This window comes from Coregonus lavaretus, assembly GCF_964263955.1.
Source record: "Coregonus lavaretus genome assembly, contig: HAP1_SCAFFOLD_336, whole genome shotgun sequence".
In the NCBI taxonomy this organism is placed as follows: domain Eukaryota; kingdom Metazoa; phylum Chordata; class Actinopteri; order Salmoniformes; family Salmonidae; genus Coregonus; species Coregonus lavaretus.
In genome coordinates, this window is record NW_028162029.1 from 344740 (window position 1) to 359143 (window position 14404).

The 14404-nt window shown below is 43.6% G+C and overlaps 1 protein-coding gene across 1 annotated transcript; it reads right to left on the minus strand.

The window, feature by feature from the left end:
- Positions 1–8636: 8636 nt before the first annotated feature.
- Positions 8637–14404, minus strand: LOC311119724 (uncharacterized protein). Its single transcript, XM_084194386.1, has 6 exons — positions 14249–14404; positions 12132–12233; positions 11097–11822; positions 10748–10884; positions 10405–10514; positions 8637–8820 (listed from the first exon to the last, which is right to left on the minus strand). Exons 1-6 carry the CDS (start codon positions 14394–14396, stop codon positions 8688–8690), a joined length of 1356 nt encoding a protein of 451 aa, XP_084050512.1. The 5' UTR covers positions 14397–14404; the 3' UTR covers positions 8637–8687.

A 14404-nucleotide genomic window follows, 5' to 3' on the forward strand; every position in this document is an offset into this window, starting at 1 on the left:
ACTGCGTTGGAGAGAGTACATTGGTTAGTTTCCAGTCCCTGCCCAGCCTGGAAACTCTTGCTCTACTCGCTGTTGGGACATCGGTCTGAGGTGAGTACAATCGGCTGTGTACCTCAGTGGGAGATTGGGTAGGGTAGTGACATTTGCTACCCGGAGCTATAACTTTTTCCCCTGATAGGCTTAGTGACGTGTTTTGTTTTGGGATACGTTGGGCATGGTTAAATGTTTGTTATTTTTGTGTGGTGTCAGTGGACTGAGCAGTTGTCTCGGGGGCACATCCGTGGCTTGGGGAAATCTACCAGCGTGCTGGGGGGTTTAATTCCTTGCCAGCGGGCTACAGTGCGTAATTACCCACCGCGAATCTGCACGAAGACTAGGGTTGAGTTATTGTAGGTTTTGGGGAAGCTCCATATCCCAGCTCTCTTCTGTGGTGCTCGGTGTGATTGTCAATTCTCTTGTGTCTGGTGTGCTCAGCAGAGGGGTTGAGCAAGATTATTATGATCTATATATATATATTCTTTTTTCCTGATTATGGCGTCTAATGTAGATGAGTTCATTCGCTTTCCATCAGAATAACTGTTAGAATTATGTACTAAAGAACAGCTGTTGAAGGTTGCTGAACACTACAAGGTTGAAATTAGTGATAAACGCCTAAAAAATTCTATTAGGTTAATATTGAAGGCCAATTTGATGGAGAGTGGTATTCTGGATGTTACCACTGGGGCAGCCTCTGCTGAGGACACGTTGTCTCCCCGATATGTTACAATGACCGCTCCATCGGTTAGTCATAGTAGTCTTCTTTTTGAACAGCAGAAAGAACTGCTTCTGTTACAGCTAGAGCATGGACAAAGAGCTAAAATGGAGTATGAACAAGCTAAAATGGAGCATGAACGAAATGGACAGAGAGCTAAAATGGAGCATGAACAAGCTAAAATGGAGCATGATCGTGTAAAATATGAAAGGGAATTGGAATTTAAACAGGATATGGAGCGTGCTAAAATCAAGCTGCAACAAGAGCGACTAGAGTTGGTTAGGGAAGGAAAGCTCTCAGGGGAGAGTTTGCTCTGGGAAGGTGACCCAGAGTTACCTAGGGGTCGTTCCTCTTTTGGTCGTAATCCAGACACATTTGATATTGTTGGGAATTTACGGTTGTTGCCCCAGTTTAATGAAAAGGACCCGGAGACATTCTTTTCGTTGTTTGAGCGTGTTGCTGACGCTAGGAGTTGGCCTGATTCTGATCGCACTTTGATGTTGCAGTGTGTGCTGACTGGTAAAGCGCAAGAAGCATATTCAGCTCTTAGTGTAGCAGACAGTGTTAGTTATGAGAAGGTTAAAACGGCTGTGTTACAGAGTTACGAATTGGTCCCTGAGGCTTACCGCCAACGATTTAGAACTTTAAAAAGGGATGATCAGCAGACTCATGTTGAGTTTGCGCGAATATTATCTTCACAGTTCAATCGCTGGTGTTCCGCCTCTGCAGTTATGACTTTCCAAGGGCTGTGTGATCTGATTATGTTAGAACAATTTAAGGACACAATCCCTGATCGTATAGCGACGTACATTAACGAACGAAAAATAAAGACTGTTGCTGAAGCTGCGGTTTTGGCAGATGAATATGTGTTGACTCACAAAAATGTTTTTGCAGAACCCCGTATTCGGAGTGAGTGGGGGCGTTCGCAGAGATTTGGGCCTCGCTCGCCGAGATACTTCGGTTCCCGGGCAGAGTTTCATTCAAATAGGGTTGAGCCTGATACCCGTGGTAAAACTGACGTTGGTCAAGAGTGTCACTACTGTCAAGAATTAGGTCATTGGAAAAATGAATGTCCGATTCTTAGGTCTAGGGGTAAATTCAGTACAGGTGCTTATGGTAAATCGAGGCCTGCAGCGTTAGCCGCGCCTGTTCCACATCAGTTCACTCATGACGCATTGTCTCATGCCCGGAGCCAGGTGAAGGGTTATATTGATCCCGACTATTTACCTTTCGTTACGGAGGGTTTTGTGTCTATGGTAGGAAGTAAGAACCTAGTGCCAGTAAAGATCCTAAGAGACACAGGTGCCTCTGAATCATTTGTGTTGAAATCTGTGTTACCCTTCTCTGCGGAGACTGATTCGGGGAATAGTGTTCTAATTAGGGGAATAGGTTTGAACACTCTGTCAGTTCCATTGCATAAACTGATGTTGGATTGTGGATTGGTGAAAGGTGAGGTTGTTGTGGGGGTGCGTCCTTCATTGCCTATTGAGGGTATTACGTGATCCTTGGAAATAACTTGGCTGGGGAGCGTGTGTGGCCTATCGTGTCTCCATCTTTAGTGGTTTCCACTAAGCCGTCAATTGTAGGGATTCCTGATGAGAGTGCGCAGAATTTCCCAGAGGTGTTTTCTGCGTGTGCAGTGACGCGTTCTATGATCCATGACGACCTGGTCACGGAGCTGGCTAACGAGAATACCATAAAGAAGTCTGTTACTGTTTTCCCTGTTATCCCGTTATCTGTATCCCGCTCCGATTTAATCGAGGCGCAACGGACTGACCCTACATTAGAAGAGTTGCGGGACCAAATTGTGCCTGTGGAACAGTTGGGAGATGTCGCACAGGGCTATTTTCTCCAAGAGGAGGTCCTGATGAGAAAGTGGATGTCTCATGGTAGTTGTTTTCTGGGGGAGGCGATTAGTCAGGTTGTGGTACCAGTTAAGCTTCGTGAGTTGGTGCTGACAACTTCTCACAACGACGTTGCTGGGCATATGGGTGTGAGAAAAACCTACAATCGCATATTACGACATTTTTTTTGGCCAAGATTAAAGAGAGATGTTTCTGATTTCATCAAAACTTGTCACACCTGTCAATTAACTGGTAAACCTAATCAAGCTATTAAGCCGGTACCACTGTTCCCTATTCCTGTACTCAGTAAACCTTTTGAGTATCTGATTATTGACTGTGTTGGTCCTCTGCCTCGTTCCAGAAAGGGTAGTAATTATTTGTTGACTGTGATGTGTCAGACCACTAGGTTTCCTGCTGCCTATCCTCTCCGGTCTATCACGACTAAGTCTGTGTTAAAAGCTTTGACTCAGTTTTTCTCACTGTTTGGAATCCCTAAGGTCATTCAAAGTGATCAAGGATCTAATTTCACCTCTAATCTCTTTGGACAGGTTCTCCAACAACTCCATATTAAACACAACTTGTCTAGCGCTTATCATGCCCAAAGTCAAGGAGCACTGGAACGTTTCCATCAAACGCTTAAGTCTTTGTTGAGAGCTTATTGTACTGAGATGGATAAGGATTGGGAGGAGGGGTTGCCTTGGTTACTGTTAGCTGCTAGGGAGGTTTCACAGGAGAGCACAGGTTTTAGCCCAAATGACCTAGTGTTTGGACATAAGGTGCGTGGGCTTTTATCTGTTCTCCAGGATGACTGGAAGTCTCCCGAGCCTCCTCAGTCCCTGTTATCATATGTGTGTGATTTTCGGCGACGCTTGTATGCCGCTGGTGAAATGGCTAAAGAGAAGCTATCATCTTCACAGGACAGGATGAAGAGCATATATGATCGGCGAGCTGAGCCTCGTCACTTTAGTCCAGGTGATCAGGTTCTGGCTCTGCTGCCAATTGTTGGTTCTCCTTTTCAAGCCAAGTTTCAAGGTCCATATACAGTGGTGCGCCAGTACACTGAGCAAAATTATCTAGTTGCCACTCCAGAACGGAGGAAAGCACACCAACTGTGCCATATAAATTTGTTAAAACCCTATTATGCACGTTCCTCTGAGACTGAACAGGGGGAGTCTACAGAGGACGGTAAGGCTGTTCTTTTGGCTGATACTGTTTATTCCCTGGATTCTGGTCATGCTAGGTCTGTGCAGGAGCAGGAAGATGTTTCTGGTCCCGACGATTGCATACTGCAGGGTAGATTGAAGAATTCAGAGACACTGGAGATTTTAGATAGTCTTCTTACTCATCTACCTGTTGATGGGCGGAAAGAGATGGTGGGTCTGATTCGGAGATTTCCAGGGTTGTTTTCTGATACACCAACACGTACAAACTTAATAGAACATGATATTGACATTGGAGATGCTGACCCCATTCGTCAACGGTTCTATAGAGTTTCTTCAGAGAAACTGCGTTGTCTGGATGCTGAGGTCAGGTACATGCTGGAGAGTAAAATAGCAGAGCCTTCTTTCTCCAGTTGGGCTTCTCCCTGTATCTTGGTCAGTAAATCGGATGGAACAAACAGATTTTGTACGGACTACCGTAAGGTAAACGATGTCACTAAGCCGGATTCATTTCCTCTTCCTCGGATGGAGGACTGCGTTGATCAAGTCGGCGCAGCTAAGTTTGTGAGCAAATTTGACCTGTTAAAGGGCTATTGGCAGGTGCCACTGACGAGTAGGGCACGTGAAATCTCTGCCTTTATTACACCTTTTGGTCTGTACTCGTATTCGGTTATGAGTTTCGGGCTGCGTAATGCGCCTGCAACTTTTCAGCGACTTATGAACAGGGTTGTCTCTGGTCTGGCCGGGTGCGCTGTTTATCTGGACGATGTAGTGATATATGCAGATACTTGGGAGGAACATCTGTCCCGTATTCAAGCCTTGTTCGAACGTCTGGCTGCGGGTCGTCTCACGATAAATTTGGCTAAATGTGAGTTTGCTCAGGCGACTGTTACATACCTTGGAAAGGTGGTTGGGCAGGGTGAAGTGCGTCCTGTTCGGGCTAAAGTGGTAGCTATTGATGCTTTTCCACTACCAACTACTAAAAAGGAACTGATGCGTTTCTTGGGAATGATTGGGAATTATCGTGGTTTTTGTAGGAACTTCTCTACTGTGGTCGCTCCCTTGACAGATTTGCTGAAAGCTAAGGCTGTGTACGTATGGTCTTCTCATTGTCAACAGGCTTTCGAAGATGCAAAGAGGTTGCTTACTTCAACTCCGGTACTGGCTGCTCCTCGTGTGGATTTGTCATTTACCTTGCAGGTGGATGCTAGTCATGTGGGGGCGGGTGCAGTGTTGCTGCAAGCAGATGTGGCTGGGGTTGAGAGGCCTGTTAGTTTCTTTTCCAAAAAGTTTAACCATTATCAGTTGAACTATTCGGTCATTGAAAAAGAAGCATTAGCACTTATATGGGCGCTACAACACTTTGAAGTGTATGTTGGATCGGGTGTAGTACCTATTGTGGTCTACACCGACCATAACCCTCTCACATTTTTGAGGTCCATGAGGTGTCCTAATCAGAGGATAATGAGATGGTGTTTATTTTTACAATCTTTCCATCTAGATGTGCGGCACATCCGGGGGACTGATAACGTGATTGCTGATGCGCTCTCTCGTGCGCCCTGTTCATGAATATTGATGTGACCGACCAGTGTTTGATTTTGTCATGTTCTATCTTTCCTGTTTGTCCCCTCCTAGTCTTGTGTTTTTCTTTCCTCTTAAAGGTTGCTTCCTGTGTAAAGGTTGCTGAGGTCTGGAGAGGAGGATGATGGGTGGGGCAAGTGGAGGGGTGAACATGTACAAATTGTCGGTTTGGGATGCAGGGGCTGGTACGTTGGTCCGGGGTCCTTGTTGGTCCCCGGTCTTATGGGGGGGGGTGTGACGACCCTCCCACTCTGTCTGCCGTATTCTCTCTTTGCTCTTGTTTCCTTATTAGTATGCCGGTGGGCGGAGTTGGGAGGGTCGTCAGCTACATGGGAAACACCTGGGCCGGGTGTGTCCCAGGATAAATGGACCTCTTCCACATTCATTAAGGAGACTCTCTCCAGGCAGATACTTTGATTTTGGTTGTGATATTTTTGTGGCCTTTTTGGGTTGTTTGCTTTGGCACTTTTCAACACTTTTCTATATTACATTTATGCAAGCAAACACTCACTTACACTACTGATTACTGATTACACACCCCATTGTTATTTCAGTTAGTTTACTTTAATTAATAAATATATACTTTGAGTACTCCTTGTCTCCACGTGTCTCCCTTTTGTTACGAACTTGAGCCGGTTCGTGACAATACACACTCTCAGTCACATCGTTATGCTAGCTGTTACCATGGAGGCAACTAGTGGGGTTGGAGGGAAACACACTCTCAGTCATATCGTTAGGCTAGCTGTTACCATGGAGGCAACTAGTGGGGGTAGAGGGATACACACTCTCAGTCATATCGTTAGGTTAGCTGTTACCATGGATACACACTCTCAGTCATATCGTTAGGCTAGCTGTTACCATGGAGGCAACTAGTGGGGGTAGAGGGATACATACTCTCAGTCATATCGTTAGGCTAGCTGTTACCATGGAGGCAACTAGTGGGGGTAGAGGGAAACACACTCTCAGTCATAAATTTTTTTAAAAGGTTTTAGAAGCAATTCTAATAAATGGCCAATGGCTGAAGATACTCCAAACTTTTAGCATTTGTATAATCCATCAGATATGTTCTGAATTACAGAACATACAATTTTTTCTGGCACGGACAAATAATGAATGGAGTTCAGGGATTTTGGTGTGAATTCAGGTATTACATTTATTGTACAATTTCAAATAAAAATCATGTCAGAATGCACTCATATATATATTTTGTTATTGTATCAGGTATTTTGTTTTTGTTTTTTTAAATAAAGAAAATGATATTTCAGTCACCTCTGTTGTTTCATGAATTACTGTGTTGTCTTGTTCTCTTGCATAATTCAACAAGTGTGTCAGTGAGGGGGGTTGGTTTATCTGGCCCGGGTTACCACGTTGGGAGGAGTTTGAACCGGGTGAAAAGTGATTGCATTCCTTTTGGAGCCGGGCTGCCTCACAGGCATGAATCAGGTGCCGATGGCAAAGTCGGCTCAAAACAAAAGTGACGTAAATAAGCACATGGAGAAATGAGTAGCATTCTGTGTTTTCACATGCAATTGAAGTGATTGCTTTTGATAAAAAGGCTTTAAATGCCTTCCAAAGTAAATCTAGTGTGAAAATTCAAACGTTTATTTAATGGAAAAAGAGATGTTGTATGTTTCTTGACGATGCATGATGCTGCTTTGTTGACAACATGACCGTGGGGCGCAGATTACTGTTTGATTTGAGAAGGGTACTCCTCCCTCCCCACTTTAGCCCAATGACGTGACGGCCCATTGTCCAGTTCAACCCGGGCCAGCGTAATAGAACTCCCTCAATAGCAGGAAACCCTCGGATTAAAAATCAACAAGCCTGGCTCTAGGTTATATCTCTAAACACACTTTACATTGTTTGTTTGTTTTGATGAGACATAATATCACTATAATCCGAGTGTTCATTGTCAGAAGTTGCTTTCATTTCAGCGCATCTAGTTTGTAAACATTTCAACCGTATTAAACGCTAACTTTTTTCAATTCCACAAGAGATTAACACAATTCAGGGCCTCACCTGTTTAGATAAAATATATATATATATATATATATATATATATATATATATATATAATCATTTATTTTATTTTGTCACGAACGTTGAGAGACGGGTCAGACCAAGGTGCAGCGTGGTATGCGAACATGTTTATTAAACTCAATAAACAAAACAAGAAACAACGTAACGTGAAGTCCTCAGGCTATACACATACAAGCCTAGACACAGAACAAGATCCCACAACTAAGGTAGGCAAACAGGCTACTTAAGTATGATCCCCAATCAGAGACAACGAGCGACAGCTGTCTCTGATTGGGAATCACACCCGGCCAAACATAGAAATACAATACCTAGAACATAAACATAGAATTTCTAGCATAGATTTTCAGTTTGCAAACAATGTAAAAAAAAAATATTTACAAAAAATTAAGTTAATAAAGCCGCATACAAACGTGTTCTCTTTCTTGAGTAAGGCAGCGCCTAAATGCAGGTGTTTCAGCCTCGCTCAGTGCTTTCTGGGGTGGTGGGGCAGCCAGCGGAATATACAGAGCGTACGCTTTGGTAATGTTCTCTAGTTGCGCCGTGATTGGCTCAGTGTTCTGTCACTCTATATCACCGCAGAATTTGTTTTTATTGTTAATTTAACTAGGCAAGTCAGTTAAGAACTAATTCTTATTTACAATGACGGCCTACACCGGCCAAACCAGGACGACGCTGGGCCAATTGTGCGCCGCCCTATGGGACTCCCAATCACAGCCGGATTATGATACAGCATGGAATCGAACCAGCGGGTCTGTAGTGACGCCTCTAGCACTGAGATGCAGTGCCTTAAACCGCTGTGCCACTCGGGAGAATGTACAGGGAGAGTTAGGCAGTTCAAGCCCCCTTGGGTTCTGCCATAGAGTTACATTAGAAGTGCCCATCCAAGAAGGCTCAAGGTCATTGGCCACAGATAAAATGATGTCAAATCACGTTATATCTACCGTAGCTTTGATTGGACTGATCATGTTACTTTCAAAATCTTAGCTAACAAGCTAAACAAGCAGTCATCATCATGAATAACTTTGACAATCTACTGGCAAATCCTTTTCAATCCCTGTCAGATGAAGATAAACTATAGTTAAAGGTATTGGTGTTCATCACCATTGGACATACACATTACACAACAAGTCAGAAATCACAAATTCAACATTCAGCGGTTTGGAAGGAATCACTGGCTAACTGCAAGTGATGCAAATCAATCACTATTTTGTTTTGCCTGCCTGCTATTCGGTGGAAAGGGTGTTTGGTACAAGTCTGGGTTTAAGGATTTAAAACATCTGTCTGAAATGGTCTCTAGCAGTACAGAGAATCCTATTTCTCACAGATCCATCTGTATTGATAGGAACAGTCATAGTCCAACCATTCTCCTGAGTCTGATGACTGGGAGTAGAAATACGCACAGTTCTCGTACACACCAACATTAGGATCTCCACTGTACCAGTACCTGTAGAAGAAACAACACATAGAATCAGGCTGTCCACTGTTCCAGTACCTGTAGAAGAAACAACACATAGAATCAGGCTGTCCACTGTTCCAATACCTGTAGAAGAAACAACACATAGAATCAGGCTGTCCACTGTTCCAATACCTGTAGAAGAAACAACACATAGAATCAGGCTGTCCACTGTACCAGTACCTGTAGAAGAAACAACACATAGAATCAGGCTGTCCACTGTTCCAGTACCTGTAGAAGAAACAACACATAGAATCAGGCTGTCCACTGTTCCAATACCTGTAGAAGAAACAACACATAGAATCAGGCTGTCCACTGTTCCAATACCTGTAGAAGAAACAACACATAGAATCAGGCTGTCCACTGTACCAGTACCTGTAGAAGAAACAACACATAGAATCAGGCTGTCCACTGTTCCAGTACCTGTAGAAGAAACAACACATAGAATCAGGCTGTCCACTGTTCCAACACCTGTAGAAGAAACAACACATAGAATCAGGCTGTCCACTGTTCCAGTACCTGTAGAAGAAACAACACATAGAATCAGGCTCTCCACTGTTCCAATACCTGTAGAAGAAACAAGACATAGAATCAGGCTGTCCACTGTTCCTGTACCTGTAGAAGAAACAACACATAGAATCAGGCTGTCCACTGTTCCAATACCTGTAGAGGAAACAACACATAGAATCAGGCTGTCCACTGTTCCAATACCTGTAGAAGAAACAACACATAGAATCAGGATGTCCACTGTTCCAATACCTGTAGAAGAAACAACACATAGAATCAGGCTGTCCACTGTTCCAATACCTTTAGAGGAAACAACACATAGAATCAGGCTGTCCACTGTTCCAATACCTGTAGAAGAAACAACACATAGAAAAGGCTGTCCACTGTTCCAATACCTGTAGAAGAAACAACACATAGAATCAGGCTGTCCACTGTTCCAATACCTGTAGAAGAAACAACACATAGAATCAGGCTGTCCACTGTTCCAATACCTGTAGAAGAAACAACACATAGAATCAGGCTGTCCACTGTTCCAATACCTGTAGAAGAAACAACACATAGAATCAAGCTGTCCACTGTTCCAGTACCTGTAGAAGAAACAACACATAGAATCAGGCTGTCCACTGTTCCAATACCTGTAGAAGAAACATATAGAATCAGGCTGTCCACTGTTCCAATACCTGTAGAAGAAACAACACATAGAATCAGGCTGTCCACTGTTCCTGTACCTGTAGAAGAAACAACACATAGAATCAGGCTCTCCACTGTTCCAATACCTGTAGAAGAAACAACACATATAATCAGGCTGTCCACTGTTCCAGTACCTGTAGAAGAAACAACACATAGAATCAAGCTGTCCACTGTTCCAGTACCTGTAGAAGAAACAACACATAGAATCAGGCTGTCCACTGTTCCAGTACCTGTAGAAGAAACAACACATAGAATCAGGCTGTCCACTGTTCCAGTACCTGTAGTAGAAACAACACATAGAATCAGGCTGTCCATTCTCAGAGCCTACTACTCCAGACAGTGATTTCATGGTAACACAGAACTCATTAAATGTCTTACGTTATGGTCAGTGGTGTGTCGTCCACCCATTTCCAGGTCCCCTCAGTAACAGAGTCAGTCAGACCAATCCAGACATAGTCCTTTACTCCACATAACCAATTGACAAATGTCTGTAGTTGTGGGAGAGAGACAACATTATTAATACTTAGCCATTACCTCTCTCTCTCTCTCTCTCTCTCTCTCTCTCTGTATCGCTCTCTTCCACACACACACACACACACACACACACACACACACACACACACACACACACACACACACACACACACACACACACACACACACACACACACACACACACACACACACACACACACACACACACACACACACACACACACACCTGTTTGTCTTGGCTGTTGATGATCACCAGGTCTGCTCCGTTATCTCTGCAGTACTGTCTGCTCTTCTCCCAGGTGTTCTTCTTAGTAGAGATGTAGTAACAACGGCTACCAAAGTTCTTCCATCCTTGAGGACACTCTTTAAGTTGAAAATGTCTCGCTTTAGTCATCTTAATATCACGTTGAATTAAGTCTCAATCAAACACTTGAGGAAGACAGGGCACTAACTAATGGTCGGTTTGGAAGTCATAGATTTTTCCTTTAATGTAAGTTGAATTGCCTGTTTGTAAGTGGCATGTGAACTGATACAAAGACTGTCAAACAGAACAGTCATTAGACAATTTTACTCACCTTTCTCAACCAAAGATTGTTTCAGACGTTCTGTCTCTTTCTGTAGCTGGTCTCTCTCTTTGGTCAGGGTGTTGTATCTGGTCTGTATCTGGTCTCTCTCTTTAGTCAGAGTATTGTAACTGGTCTGTATCTGGTCTCTCTCTGTAGTCAGGGTGTTGTATCTGGTCTGTAGCTGGTTTCTCTCTTTGGTCAGGGTGTTGTAGCTGGTCTGTAACTGGTCTCTCTCTTTGGTCAGGGTGTTGTAACTGGTCTGTAGCTGGTCTCTCTCTTTGGTCAGGGTGTTGTAGCTGGTCTGTAACTGGTCTCTCTCTTTGGTCAGGGTGTTGTTTCTGGTCTGTAGCTGGTCTCTCTCTGTAGTCAGGGTGTTGTTTCTGGTCTGTAGCTGGTCTCTCTCTTTGGTCAGGGTGTTGTAACTGGTCTGTAGCTGGTCTCTCTCTTTGGTCAGGGTGTTGTAGCTGGTCTGTAACTGGTCTCTCTCTTTGGTCAGGGTGTTGTTTCTGGTCTGTATTTGGTCTCTCTCTGTAGTCAGGGTGTTGTTTCTGGTCTGTAGCTGGTCTCTCTCTTTGGTCAGGGTGTTGTATCTGGTCTGTAGCTGGTCTCTCTCTTTGGTCAGGGTGTTGTTGCTGGTCTGTAGCTGGTCTCTCTCTTCAGTCAGGTTGTTGCCGCTGGTCTGTAACTGGTCTCTCTCTTTGGTCAGGGTGTTGGATCTGGTTAATTGGTTTCGCTCTGTGAAATAATACCATCAACGACCAAGGTAACAGTTGAAAAGTTAATCTATCATTACCAGGGTTGGGTTCAATTGCATTTCAATTCCAGTCTATTCAGGAAGTACACTGGTACAATTCCAATTTGCAGTACAATTCCAATTTCCAAGTCCAATTCTCTTCAATATTTTTCAATGAGGACAATGTGGAATTGGAATTGGAATTTGGTGTACTTTCTGAATTGAATTGAATGGAGTTGAAATGGAATTGATCCCTGATCATTACACCACTGATGATTAAGAAAGTTTGATTGAGAACATATCAAACTCACGGTAGAGCAACAGGCCTATGATCCCAGCCAATAGGAGAACACACAGCAGACCCAGACTCACTGCAGCAGCTCCAGAGTATCTCTTCCACCACTGATAAAACACTGAAGCACAAATTATTACCATAAGAACTTGCTCTTTATCAGCGTTGTATTTGAGTCTACTTTTGTGTCCATTTGCTCTTTGAAGCACCGAGGAAAAAACACAAACTTGACATGGGACAGAACACCAGAACTGAGTTCCAGCACCTCACACTTTATACTGCTTGAGTTCCAGAACCTCTTATAGAACACTGGCTTAAACATATTGCAGAGTTCAGGCACCCAAAATGAGTACTGGCACAGTACACAGATTCAACCACAAAGACCAGGGTGGTGTAATCAGCGTTGTATTTGAGTCTACTTTTGTGTCCATTTGCTCTTTGAAGCACCGAGGAAAAAACACAAAGACGCAGTGCAAACATGTAAGACATTTTTGCAAATGTATTGAAAATGAAATATCTAATTTACATATGTATTCACACCCCTGAGTCAATACATGTTAGAATCACCTTTGGCAGCGATTACAGCTGTGAGTCTCTGGGTAAGTCTCTAAGAGCTTTTACACACCTGGATTGTACAATATCTGCCCATTTATTCTTTTCATCTGTCAAATGTGGTTAGATTTTGTCCATTTTGAATTCCAGTGTTGTAGTACTCATCCGGTCTCGAGACAACACAGTGTCTCGTGCTTGGCTCGATGTTGGATACATTTGTACTTTTGGTCTTGGCTCTGTCTTGGACAGTGAGGACTCGTACTTTTCTTCCTGAGATCAGCATAAAACCGCTTCGCCAGGCCAAATATATACACTCCTTTCTTGATACATTAATATCTTAACAGCCTTATCTATTACAGACAATGTTTGCGCAAACCTATAGGCCTTCAGTTTGTGACAGGTTCGTGATTCTTAAAGGACAGCAACCGTAACCACTCATGTAAGAGACTTTTTGTAAAACACAAAGGGCCAGTGGTGTAGTGGAGGGGATACGCCCACTTTTGTTTCAGTGGTATACTCACTTTTAATCCCTACTGATGCGTATCATGGAGGTATGCGACTTATCAATTATGTAGTACAATAGAGAAATCATTCACAAAGTAGACAACACAATCGTAAAGCACGTGAAATATATTCACACAGGGTGGCTTTCCTTCACTGGGGTGGGCCGTTTGGGAACTTTTGGGCACCAAAAAAAATATTGCTATCTGGTTGTAAATCACAGCTGGCCTGGTATATTGTTTGCTGACTACATTCAAGATGCACCGTTTCAATATTCTGGACAAAACGAATAAATATAACTAAGGCTGGGTATGTCAATACAATCAAACTAGCAAGGGCAATGATCACAAGTCAGTCATAACGTCGCTAATAGGCTAGCGGATCTATTTATGTAGCAAGCAGTACTGAGGATACGAAGAGGCAGGACGCAGGAATCAACAATGTAAAGGTTTACTTTAACACTGAGCAAGAGAACAACAACGAGGGAGTACAAGACATGACACTAACAATCACACACAACACAACACTGAACAGCCCAGGGCTATATAGGGGTGGTGATGAGATGATGAGGTGCAGGTGCGCTGGAGGTGTTTAGGGTGCGTTGGGTTTCCATTCCTGTGTTTGCCGAGGTGGTGCGCTCAGACCGGTGGCTCAGTAGACCTGCGAATCAGAGCGCCGGAGGGGAGCAACGGGAGGAGACGTGACAGAGGATACTACTATGTATGCTGTGGCCCCGACTGGTGATCTGGCTGTGTCAAAACTACGGTCAGATTTTAAAGCTATGCAGGAATCCCTTGCTGATTTCAAAACGTGTGCTTAATACGAGCAAAATGGAGGAGACATGACACTAACGTTACTTTCTGAAAGAACTGTACATGGAGGTAAGGGTCAAGTAACTAGGCAACAGGATAGATAATAGACAGTAGCAACAGTGTGTGTGTGTGTGTGTGTGTGTGTGTGTGTGTGCGTGTGTGTGTGTGTGTGTGTGTGTGTGTGTGTGTGTGTGTGTGTGTGTGTGTTGGGGTATGTGTCAGTATTGGGGTATGTGTCAGTATCAAGCACTATACCAGGATAAACTGTTACCTGATGGTTGATCACCAACTCCATCCTTCCTGCAGGGCTTGATGGGTGTTTCGTTGCTGTATATACAATCATCAATATCCATGGTCTTTATTTCATTAGGTGTTTTGCCTTTAAATCCATCTCTGTTGTCATAGTTTGCCTCTGACATCTTTACAG